This window comes from Artemia sp. Qi Xiang Cuo, chromosome 4 (assembly GCF_049724085.1).
Source record: "Artemia sp. Qi Xiang Cuo chromosome 4, ASM4972408v1, whole genome shotgun sequence".
Lineage (NCBI taxonomy): Eukaryota > Metazoa > Arthropoda > Branchiopoda > Anostraca > Artemiidae > Artemia > Artemia sp. Qi Xiang Cuo.
The window spans coordinates 15,032,420-15,045,298 of NC_142797.1; the positions used below are offsets into that span (position 1 = coordinate 15,032,420).

Genomic DNA, 12,879 nt, shown 5'->3' on the forward strand with positions numbered 1-12,879 from the left:
TCCTTGGTAAATGTCCTACTGTCCTTGGTAATTTAGTATTCATTTATTTGTAAGACCAAAAAAGTGAAATTTCCCGGGCAGAAATTGTTTGCTTAAATTTCACTTTTTTGGGTGATGATGAATGTCGCCATTCCATGGATTGTTGTTTTGATTCTCACCCATTTCCTTACCATTCCATCACTCATAATGTTTTGTCCGTAAACTTCACAGATCTCACGATGAATATCGATCGGTTTTACTCCTTTAGCACTAAGAAATCGTATAACCGCCCGTACTTCACAATCGGCGGGACTCACGATTGTCGGAGGCATCTTAAACACTCAGTGAACAACGTATACAATTAAAAATCAGACTGTAATGGCGTCAGTGCGTAGACAAGAGATGTAGGTAACCAGCGTGCATGCGCAGAATGGCGACCGTAGCACTGTGGTGGCGTAATCGTAAAACGGTACTTACTTAAAAAACATGCCTCGTATATATATAAATATATATTTTCTTTAGTATATATTTACTTTTATAGTACTATAAAGTATCTTTACACTACTTTCATGGTACCAAATGGCTCATTTTTCAGTTATTACTATCATTTTCACTTTATTTGGGAAAATTAGCTCCTACTTTGAACCCCCCTCCCCTCCCCCCGGATTTTGATGAAATTACGTTACCCGTATCTGAAGTGAAAAAATAACCCAAGTTCATTAGCCCTGCAGAGTGGACAAATACCCTGCGCTTCCTTTCCAATCTCCGACCAAGAAAATCACCATAGAGGTGCAAGCAATTTGTCCAAAGTTAGATGCAAATCCAAATAAAATTCAGTGGAGAAACTAACCTAAGATAAATTGGAACCGAAAGCTATTTTCACTTGCTTATACCAAGTTACTGCTCGCAAATTACCTACTTTAACCCTCCGGCATTAATTTCTTATGTCTTGACGCTTTTTTTAAAGACGTTCAAAAGACATTTCTGGTTTTTCTTAGGCCCCAATCACAGTCTTCAAGGAAAAATAAAGTCAGTTTTACCGAGAAGGTGGACTATCCCAACGAACCCAGTCTTGTTGGATGATTTTTCTTGGGGTGAATAGATTCTGAAATACACATCTTACCAGTCTTTCTCCCTACAAAAGCTATCAAAAAAATTCACAATTTGGGTACACTTTTATGTTGGATCCAAATTTTAAAAAATTCAGAATGAAGACTTACTTAGCAAATCTATTTCTCCCCTACCTTGCCCCTATATTTACAAAGATACTTTTGGTTTCTCAATTGAAATAATTGCAAAAAATAAATTCCCCTAATTTTGACAAATACATTTGTTTGTATTCAATAAAAAAGTTGGATAATAAGTCCTTGCCCCCCCCCCTCTGTACTTTCATGAATTGGCACCCCCAAAAGTCCAGTATCGAAGAGAGGTTGTTTAACCTTAAGCGCCCAGTACTACAGCCTCTTCAGGATCAATAGATCCTGAAATGATGCTTTTGTCTGTCTTCCTTTAGGCATATCACAATTTTTTAGCCAAATATTCACTGCTTGAGTACATCTCGCATGTCTAAAAGACACTAGCCTTAGAATTTAGGCTAAACCGTCAGCCAGAAATCACCAAACCATTCATCCCGAGCTACTTTTACTACTCTCACAGAGAACGTTTCGGCAGCTCACGGGGAATTTTCAAACACTGGGCTTGCGGTGACTATTGTGTTAGATGTACTCATCTCAAACATACAATTCACAAAAATAAAACAGAACTAGTGGTCCGCACATCTGCCATTCAGTAGGAGTCTGTTCATTCAAAAGTGAGGTTATTCTTTTATCCATAGTTTTTTTTTATCCGTGATTTCTCCATACTGCAAAAAAGCACCCTTTTTTGTATCTTTAGTAACCCTTTCGCAACTCGGGATTACAATTTGTTTCCAATTGGCAGTATAATCGAATACGGTCACCAGCGCGTCCTTGCTTGCATAATAACTTTCATTTTATGGCATACATTCCTTCACCTATAGTAGTCTTTCACAAACAAGCAAAAAAAATTAAAGACGAAGGTTTGGTGTTTTTTCCCTTTCGGTTAAATTTTGTTTTAACAATTTGAAACAATGATTTCATTTGTCCTGTCCTTGGCAATTTAAGATAAATATATATGGCTGATTATGTATGGTACCTATGGCTATTTCAGTTTCCTCTTAACCAGTTCAAAGAATTTGCCCTGTCCTTGGTACAAGTATTTTGCTCAAAGTTAGTTTCAAATCCAAAAAAGAGATTCAGTGGAGGAACTAACTTACGATAAAATTGGAACCGAAAGCTATTTTCACCTGTTTAAAATCAGTTAATACTGGCAAATTCCCTACATTAACCCACCTACTTCAGATTTTGTGTCCTGGGGCTTTCTTTTAAAATTTTCGAAAAATATTTTAGATTTTCTTTTCACACAGGTTTTCATCACACTCTTCAAGGGAAAATAAAACTCAGTCTTATCGAGAAGTTTGTGGATCCCAACGAACCCAGTCTTCTTGGATGATTTTTTCGTCGGGAAAATAGATTCTAAAGTACAACTTTTGCCAGTTTTTCTTCCAACAGAGGCTCTCGAAAAAAAATTCACCATTAAAGTGTACTATCTATGTTGGATCCAAATATATACATATAAAAAATATAAATAGAATATAAGAAATCAGATGGAGGTCCAACTTGACATAAAACTGGAGCCAAAACCTATTTTCATCATGGAGAAGGGGATTGTCCCCGCTAAGTTGTTCCTTCCTCCCCTCTAGATTTTAAAAAAAAATTTGGGGGGATTATTCATGGAAGAAAAAAAATTGAAGAACATATTTTTTGGTATCCAATAAAAAAAGGTGGAACACAAGTTCTTTCTCTCCCTCCCCTACACTTTCATGAATTGGTGACCCAAAAGTCCAGTCTCGGCGAAGGATTGTTACCCTAAAATTAAAGGCCGTAGTCAGGGGAGGGGTTAGGGGACTAGCACCCCCTCTTCCCCGAAACATTTCTTCCCCCGAAACTCGTAAAAACAAAATAAAAACGCAGAAAAACAATTATTTTAAGCGCTTTTAAAGTTTTTTTTAGAACCCCCCCCTCACCCAAAAAAAAAATCCTGGATAAGGCCCAGCTTCACCACTTGAGTGCACCTCGTACGCCTAAGAAACATCACCCCTAGAATCTTGGCTGAACCGTTACCCAGAGATCGCCAAACTATCGATCACGAGCTCCTGGTAACTCCCAGGGAGCTTGTTGGTAGCTTGTGGAAGATTCTCAGAATCAGGGAATAGGAAGGATTGAATGAAATGCAAGGTAACTTGAAACTCTTTTCATGAGGTTATTATAGCTGGCGATAATAAAAATATACTTATTGCTGAAAGTCCCTCTTTGTTTCGTTTTTATTTTTGCCTTTGATTCTATTCTCACAATTTGCTCCCTAATTTTTATGCCTTTCATTTTTCGAATGTCCCATATTATGTTTGGCTATAGAATTTATTTATGTGAACTTAATTTAACAATAAGAAAAAATATGAATATGACAAATAAGTGCCAATTGACGTTGGAAAATTTTACCGTCAAAACGAGCGAGCAATGAAGAAAGTTCAGTGCAAGTTACTGATAATTTCAGCACTCCCCCACGTGTGGGTATAATTCGCCCCACCTACTACAGTCTTTCAAAGACAATTAAAAACATTAAAGATGAAGGTTTGGTATTTATCCCTGAATCCGACGCAGGTCCTAGTAGCAGCAGAAGATATTTCTACAACACCTCACGACAAACTGGTGGTAGCGGTACCGATGCACACCACTGGTTCCAGAGAAAATCAAATAATTATTACTTTCCAGGTGAAAACGAGATCAATTACTTTCTTACCGACCTGAGGGACAAATGTGTCTACTTATTTGTGCTGCAAGTGCATCAATTGGGGAAAAAAAAGAAGACGCAACTCAGGCATCTTTTAATGTTTCAGGATTATTAATGAAATTAAAAAACCTTACGAAGATGGTGTATTAATGAAAGCTGCATTTTCAGAAGCTACAGTTTTATCATTTGACAGTTTTGAAATCAAAAGCGAGATAATGTCTGCTATTCAATCGGAGCAACTGTCCGCAAATGCAGTTATGAGAAGAGTTGAATCAAAGAGTTCTGATGAGGTTTCACAGTCTAAAACTATTTAGATCCCTACGGTTATTTTCCATACAGCTTAACATAGCAAGGATCTTCAAAGACTTCTTATAACACCAAAGAACATTTTGCAATTCTCTAAGACTTGAAAAACCACTTCATTCAACGCTTTCAAGACTTCAGAATATGTTCGTTGTTGCAGAACTCATCACATCTCCTTTTGTACAGACTGATACTGATGTATTCTCTGCTTGAATCATGCAACATTTTAAAGGGGAAAAACACTGCAACGAAGATGGGAACTGGTTGATTTTCAAAAAAATTATTTAATCAGTAATCATTAACATCACTCATTTCAAGCAATGAAAATATTTGTCCTTCAATTCCTAAACAAAAATAACAGTTTTGGTTCAGGTTGGCTTACAAATAAAGGAAATATTCAGCCCAAAATATCTGAGTGAGATTTCGTTTTGAAGTATGAAAATCCTTACAAAGAACAACAGGAACCGGTTGACTGACGAATATTTGGACAATTACATTCGAATGGCCAGTACAACACATGCACCTAATACTTTAAAAGCTTCTGATGACAAAATAAAGTGCCACCTCTCATATTAAACTATGTTTTTCTGATTCAGATATTTTGTTAAAGTGTTAACATAAATTACCGATGTATAAAGAGCCGTATGCAAAACTGAAGTTGTAACGACATCAATGGTTTAGCTATATCATAACCCTATAATATAGGAGGCTAGAGAAAAAATTTAGGAAATTAAAAATGTCTCAACCTACCAAGGGAAATTAAAACCTTGTGTCTTTATATCTTACACACCAATTTCATAACCCCATAATATACCAGGCTAAAGAAGAAATTCAGAAAATTGAAGATGTTTGAAGATACCAAAGGAAAAACCAAAGGTCTTGGAGGAAACAATTATTATTCAGTGGGAAATGTATAGAGAATTTTTGGAATTATAAAGCTATAAATCATTATAAATAATACTTCATAGCTGTATAATTACAAAGATTCTGTATAATACATTTCCCACTGAATGCTAATTGTTTCCTCCAAGACCCATTTCTAGATGAATGTAACCCTAAGTATTTAGTTTTAGACACTACTCTTGTCTCAGCTCCATGGAAATAGGAGTTTTCCTAAATCTCATCTATATTATTATGCCAGATGCACATTGCGATTCCGTCACATAAGCTACTTAATATAAGCATGTTAAATTGTTTTCAATGTATTAATTAATTGATAATTTATTTTTTGATTATTCTCAATTTATTCTTTAATTATCATTAGTTATTCTAATTCCATCACTATCGTTTAATCATCATTATTTCGTCATTTTATTTTTCTATTTATTTTTATTTCATTAATTCATTAATAATTTAGTCATTATTTTCGTTTATGAACTGCACCCTCTACCTTATTTTAATAAAAAAAAAATTCAAAAATGATTATAACCGTTGGATTATTTATTTTAAAATTTGCGCTCTAAAAATTCTGCGCCTGGTGCAAGTGTCTCCTCTCCAAACCGCCTCTTGTATTTATTTATAAGACTAACTAACATAAGACTAACTAACAACAGACTAACCTTACTACATGCAACCTACTCCATTCCACAATTGGTAATGTTTTGCCGCTCAGTCTGGGATTCAAAACTGAACTATTTTCATAAACTCCCAGACGATACAAATATGTCCTTGAGGAGGCTGAATATCTACTGTGAAAATCTTGCGATACGGGAAGAACTTCGCGTATTCTTATTTCTGCTTCAACCTCTTCAAAGTATTTGTTCAATGCTGAAAAAAAAGAAGAATTTCTAACATGAAAATTAAATAGGGAATTTTCAAGTTTAAATCACAACATGATCTAATGAAATTTCGGAAGCATAACTACCTCCCGGGAAATTATAATGCTGGTAGACCCCGGGATGAGAATTTGAGAGAAACTTTCCAGAATCAGCTGAATACTAAACAGGAGAGTTTAAAATTTGACAATGCAGAAAATGGATGAAATAATTTTAGGAAAACAGTTTGTGAAGTTGCTGACAGTGTCTTAGGAAAGAAAGTTAGGAACGCAACTAAGAGTATTAGTGAAAGAGGTTTTTACAAGAATTATCTGAGCGATAGATCAAATGAAAACAAGAGGAATGTATAGAAACTGGAGAAAGCACTAAAATATGAACTAAGGACGTGTGAAGTGGAGACCACGGATAAAACAGCTGAGGATCTGGAAGATGCAGCTAGACAGCATAATAGTAAAATATTGTACTGGCAGTTTAACAAATTGAGAGGGAGCAGTCAATCCGGACATATCCCAGCTAAAGATGAGAACGGGATCAAAATTAGTGACAAGGAAAGAGTTACAGAGATGGGCAGAACATTTTCAGAATGCGCTCAACTAAGACAGAATTTCAAGTAAAGATATAAAGAAAAATGAAAAAGATTGTGATACCTTGGATGTGAAGGAAGATTTGTTTTGTGAGGAATAATTAGCAACAGTATCAAAAGGATTAATACATAATAAGGCTCGGGGTGATGATAGTGTGGTAAATGAGTTTCATGTATATGGTGGCTCTGAAGTTAGAGATAAGTTACTGAAAATTATGAATATGATTTCTGAAAATGGGGAAGTACCTAGCGATTTTAGGAAAACCCTAATTAAACCACTGTATAAGAAAGATGATAAGAACTAGTGTGGTAGTTATCGAGACATTAGTCTGGTTTCTGTAAGTAGCAAATTACTTAATAATATGATACTTTTTCGACTGAGAGATGCTGCAGACAAAGCTATAAGAGAAGAACAGTGCGATTTTAGAAAGAGTAGAGGATGTATCGACCAAATTTTCAGTCTTAGGTTAAAAATTGATGAGTGCCTGAGTTATCAAACCTTAAGTCCTCGGTTTATAAATTATGAGCAAGCGTTCAATTCTGTTCATAGAAGAACTTTAGCGAAGGTCTTATCCTTGCGTGGTATACCAAACAAATAAATTGAAGTGATGGGTGCTATGCATGAGAATAACATTGCTGCGGTTAAGGTAGGAAATGAGGCTAGTAGCTGGTTTCGTATTAAATCAGGAGTTAAGCAGGATTGCGTACTATTCCCCTTTATATAGATAATTTTGATGGACTTAAGGAGCACAGGAAAGGCAATGGGACACCACAGAATCAAATGGGGAGGAAAAAATTTCCTGGAGTTAGATTATGCTGATGATTTAGGCATCCTAGCAAAATAAATGAACTTTTAGAGGTTTTGCTAGTTCAGGGATCTAGATTAGGTTTGAAAATTAATGTTAAGAAGAATAAGTCGCTAAGGCTAGGAATGGGTGAAGATAAAAAGGTGACGTTGGGTAATGATAGTATTAGCCCAGATATGGATTCATTCAAGAAAAACCTGATAATTTTCACGGACTTGATATGTTTTCTAGTTTCTCATTTCGTTGAGAATTGCGAGAGGCTTGCGCCTGTTTTCCTCATTAAATGATTTTTAATCATTTAATGAGAAAAAGATAATATTAACTTAATAAAAAAAACACACTTTTTTTAAGATAAATTTAACGAGAATATAATAATAATAATTATTAATCATTATTATTATATTCAATACTAAGACGCGACTAGGATAAAAATCGCTTTTCAGACACGACTATCCACAACATTTTCAAAAAATCAGGTGAAACTTGCACGAATTTTTAGAAATTAGCAATTGATCTGATCTATGAAGCTATGATAACTGAACTACTTTCTTTAAAACATTAAAGAGCTTGTGCAATTTTTCTTGTGCAGAAGCAATTGTTTGCCGTGTATTATTTGCAGCTGCTTGTTGATGAATCAATCTTTCAATAAAAATGTTGGTATTCATATTATGAATTCATTAATATCCGTCTTATTCGATTCTGTACAGGGATCTTACTCTTTGGAATATTATAAATCAAACAATGAAATATATACATATGAACATATGAAATATATCGAGAATTTATGTTGTTTTAGATCTACTATTCGTATGCTGTCTTAATGTAAATATATCTTAAAATATTTTTTGCTTTTGAGAAGGGTGCTATTAAGGTATTATTCTATTTACTGTGGTGTTTTTTTTTTAAAATTAAATAACTGTAGCAATTTACTGATACTTAATTCACCAGTAATTCATAATTTAGTGATTTATTTATACGTTTTTAAAACTAACAAACATACTTTTGAATTTGACACTGGGCTAAAATTCGAGAAAAATTTACCAACTTAGGGTGTGCACACTGGGAATTTTTTAAATTTACAATAAAAAAAAAAAATATTGCCAATCAAGGCTGTATCTAGAGGGGAGGGCTTGAACCTCCCCCCCCCCCAAAAAAAATATGTATACTTTTCTGACTCGTAAAAACGTAACAAAAATGTATATACACAAATTTTGATGCACTTTTTAATTTTTTTTGTACCCCGCTCCCCCTGAAGAAAACTTCTGGATACGGTCTCATTGTCAATTGATTTTTGCTGGTCTCAAAGGGGTAACTGACGATAAAAACGCCAATAAGATGTACTGCCATTATAACATAGTAACACACTGATGTTGTCACCATGTTTTGGTGACATGGTAGTCCCAGAGAGGCTAGTACATTAGCATACCGTATATATCAGTCATAATGATTTATTCATTAAGACCTTAGGAGTATGTATTTTTTAATGCAGTGGTGCATTATAGCAAACAATACTTTCGATATGTAGCTCAGTTTTTTTTTATATTTCTTTTTTCTTCCATAAAATAAGTATTTCTAATTCTAAATAAATTTAGGTGAGAATATAGAGCTCAAAAGTTTCTTCTTACAATGATACCCAAGAGATATACAAATACTCTGGGTTTACACAGGAGTGGTACATGATCCGTGTGATGCAAAACAGTTTCTGGTGGTACCTGATAGAAAAAGGTTCACAAATACAGCAAAGAAGCAAAAATATTTACATTAAATTGGTCCTTGATATAATGCAAATGAAGAATCCAAAATATCGCATTGCAAAACAACACTACACGCAAAAGTCATCGATTTTTCTGAATCTGTCTGCTAGCGTATGACTAATTTTGCAAATTTGAAAAAGATATGTTTTTCAAATATTCTTTTTCAAAGCAGCCGCTATGAAACATAGACTATGGCTTTTGGAAGAAGGTCGCATCTGACGAAAAAATGTCCGCAAGAAAGAGGAAAGGAAAGAAAGAAAGACAATTTTTTTGTATCACAATAATGCAAAACACAAAACTAATATATTGGCCTGAGAAAAATGCTAAAAATAACCTCATGTATTGTTTCTGAAATATATATTTCATTGCTATTATAAGGAAAATTTCCTAGACTCTAACATAAATTCGTTTTCCAACTCCTCAGTTTTAACCCAGGTCTTACACCACATGAACTTGGGATATAACAAGACGGTGACATATGATGCAAAAAGAAAAGTTCCTTTGCCTGAAAAGGTTGCAACCTGAACCTAGGAATAAACAATTAAAGTCATCTCCATTTTTCCAAATCCTAAAAACACAGAGAGAGAAGAAAAGAAAAAAATCCTCGTCTATAACCTTAAGTGAACAGACTTGCACAATATAACCAAATGCTATCTTCAAACAATACACAAGCTCAGAGAGCTTAGTTAGAGATTGTACAGTGAAGCTTATGAAGAGCTTATGCAGAATGCAGAAAATGGAAAAAAAGGAAAAGAATGAAATTTAAATTTGGGGCAGTGTCGTCATTTCAGCTTTTTTTATTCGTATAAAATAGTGTTTTTTTTATGCATTGTAAAAATAAGCTGAAATGATACCGTAATGTTTTTTTTTGTTTTTTTTTTATGTTTTTTTGGGGGGATGGGAAAGGAATGTTTTTTTTTTTTTGTGGCTTCTTTGTAGAATTGGAATTTTAATGAATGTTTATTTTTAAATGGTGTAAAGTGGCCACCGTAAGCGGGGACTTCCTGTAGCGGGAGGACGTCCTCTCTGCGGAAGAGTATTTATTTTTTTTTAGTTTTTTTTTTTTTAGTGGTAGTAGCACAATAATGCAAAGACCACTTTTTGGCTAAAAGGAGAAGATTTGGGATTATAAAAAAAAGTTTAAAAGTCTAAAAGAAAGAAATAAGGAAGCCGCTCTACCTTAGAGAAAAGGAAACGAATCCAGAACTTGAAGCAAATTTAAAATTATTGAAATAGAGATATGCAATACTAAAAAAAAAGCTTAAGAAGTAGTAGCTTTCCTTCGAGGGTGTATAAATTTCTAGAGATGAAAGATGTTATCAATTTTAACTGTACGGTTTACTTATATTCATGGTTCAACGTGGCAACACAGACGAAAATACAGTACTGTCCTTAAAGCTTCATAATTTTGAAAAATCAAAAGAAAAATCTTAGAAAATTTGGTTTCGGGCAAAAATAAACCAAAGATAGATCAAGGGGGCAAAAATTATTTTTTAAATTTATGTCCTTGGTAATATAAGAATTCATTAATTTTTTTTGTTTTTGGTAATATCATTATCTATCTGAAACAAAACAATAATTATTACTGGAAAACAAACAGTTGTTTTTGTTTTTTTTCAATAATTTTTATTTGAATATCAATTTTCAATCTTAAATCGAAAGCATAAAATGGATTTTTTCCATAAATAAAATTTTTGAACAAAAAAGTTTTAAAACTTAGTATGTAAAATTTGTGCATTTGACATTTTAATGAAATAAAACTTAAATAAAAATGAAAATATTCAGGAAAGTTTCATATTGCAATTTTGATGGCTGAATTCAAGAATTTAACTGAATTGTATCAAACAATGTAACCACCTGCAAAATAATCTAAACAGTTGGACATAGGGCATTTTCTTCTATTTATGATTATGCTTTACGTTTTCCAACTGATAGGTCATTTGTTTGTAAGGGAGAATCATACTTCCATGCTGGTAGACTATTAAACGATTTGTTTTGCAAAAATAGGTCATGTGGACATACCTCTGTTTATGTAATCAGGATCATACACACCAACAACAGATGGACACTCCAGGTCTACATGTAGAGCAGTATTTATAGCATGAACACCAGCATCAGTCCTAAGATATCAAAGATGTATATTAGAAAAGTGCAATGTTAAATTTACCTCTATTGGAGGGGGAAGGCAATTGTCCCTATCCATATTTAGACATAGTAGCACATGAAATTGTTGAATTAGCAAAGGCAAACCAAACAAAATTACCAAATATGTTACTAGACATTTTATTTTGACAAGAGAGACACATCGGGAAAGTGTGAGAACTCAAGAAACATACCTATATCCCTGGGATGTAGGTGAGTCCTGCCAAATACTTGCCTAAAGACACCCCACTAAAAGAATTTGTGCCAAAAATCTACTTTCTCTAGTGTTGCAGTTACCTTTCAGACAAGGCCGTACCCAGAGGGGGGTTAGAGGGGTTTGAACACCACCCGAAATGTTTTCCTGACTCGTAAAAATGTATCAAAAATGGATATAAACAAATTTTTTATGCGTACCCCCTCCACCCTTAAATTTTTTTTGAGTAAAACCCCTCGGAAAAAAATCCTGGGTACGGCCTTGCTTTCAGACAACATCCTTTGGAAAAAAAATTGAATCTACTTACCAAAAATCTACACGAGTGGGTGCTTATAGCCAACAGAAGGGCTGCCATAAAAGAAATTGGAAAAGATCAGATTCTTCTGACTTACTCAATTGGAAATCAGGGTCTGTCAGTTGGACTTTAATTGACTTTGAAAAAGTGGGCCTTGAACTTGAAATATTATAATAACTCAAGTGACTGCAAAGTATGCTGTAGTCTTTGGATTCAAACCCAACCAATGGCAGGTTTTTATTATTGTTTGTGATTTACCCCTCTTATTCAAAGCATGGCAGTTCCTTGGGAGTAGGCCTTAAACAAGAGTTGAAGTTGACAAAAAAAAGAATCAATACCTGCTAGAAGTGTACAGCTTTGGGGTCCCAAAGTGAATAGAAAGCCCATTTTCAATTTCTTCTTGGACTGTTTTTACAATTCTTCCATCTGCATAAAACTGCTTCTTTTTCTGAGATTGGATACCACTGTAATTGAAAGATAAAAACTAATACCTATAGCATAGGTTTTTTACAATATAGAATGCAAGTTTTATTTATTCATTCCCAGACCCAAATATAAGAGGAAGGGGGGGAGGCGGAAAACACTTCCTTTTTAACAATTATAATCCACATCAAATTATATCTAGCCCACTTATCTCTGTTTTGTTTTTGGGCAAGATTGCAAACTGAAAAGATACGCTGCCTTTTCAACTGCATTAGTTCTAAAAAAAACATTTCTTTTGGAATTGTTTCTCATCAAGACCAACTAAAATAAATTTGAAAAAAATAAAAACTACAAAAATTGACAAACTTTTGTACATAGTTGAGGGCTATATCTGGCTCTATTATAGGTCAAGGTGAACACATTATAAAACTCAATTCCTTTTTTAATGCTCTTTCCAAATATAATAATCACTTCATTTGGAAATGAGACCCCTCCCATGGTCCTAAGAATAGGCTGAAGAATTTATTTCTCCATTACTTCAACCTAGTCATACCTTAAATCACCTTACCTTAAATTCCATATCCAGCAAGATAAGGTGGTAATGAACCTCCTGTAGAAAATCTTGCTGGTAGTGTTTCTAGGTTATAATATGACATCCAAGTTCAGCCTCTATTCAGTGTTGGCCCAGTCCTGCTTAGCTCCTTTCTTGAAGGCAGCTAGGGTTTGAGACTGGACAAT

The 12,879-nt window shown here is 34.1% G+C and overlaps 1 protein-coding gene across 1 annotated transcript in view; it reads right to left on the reverse strand.

Moving 5' to 3' along the window:
* Positions 1 to 12,879, reverse strand: part of LOC148952806 (uncharacterized) — a 42,322-nt gene that overhangs the window by 10,640 nt on the left and 18,803 nt on the right. Inside the window, exons 4-6 of the mRNA XM_089087784.1 lie at positions 12,057 to 12,182; positions 11,090 to 11,187; positions 5,709 to 5,916 (exon numbers count right to left, since the gene is read on the reverse strand). Coding sequence (XP_088943910.1) covers positions 5,709 to 5,916; positions 11,090 to 11,187; positions 12,057 to 12,182 — 432 coding nt within the window. The remainder of the gene's footprint in view (positions 1 to 5,708; positions 5,917 to 11,089; positions 11,188 to 12,056; positions 12,183 to 12,879) is intronic.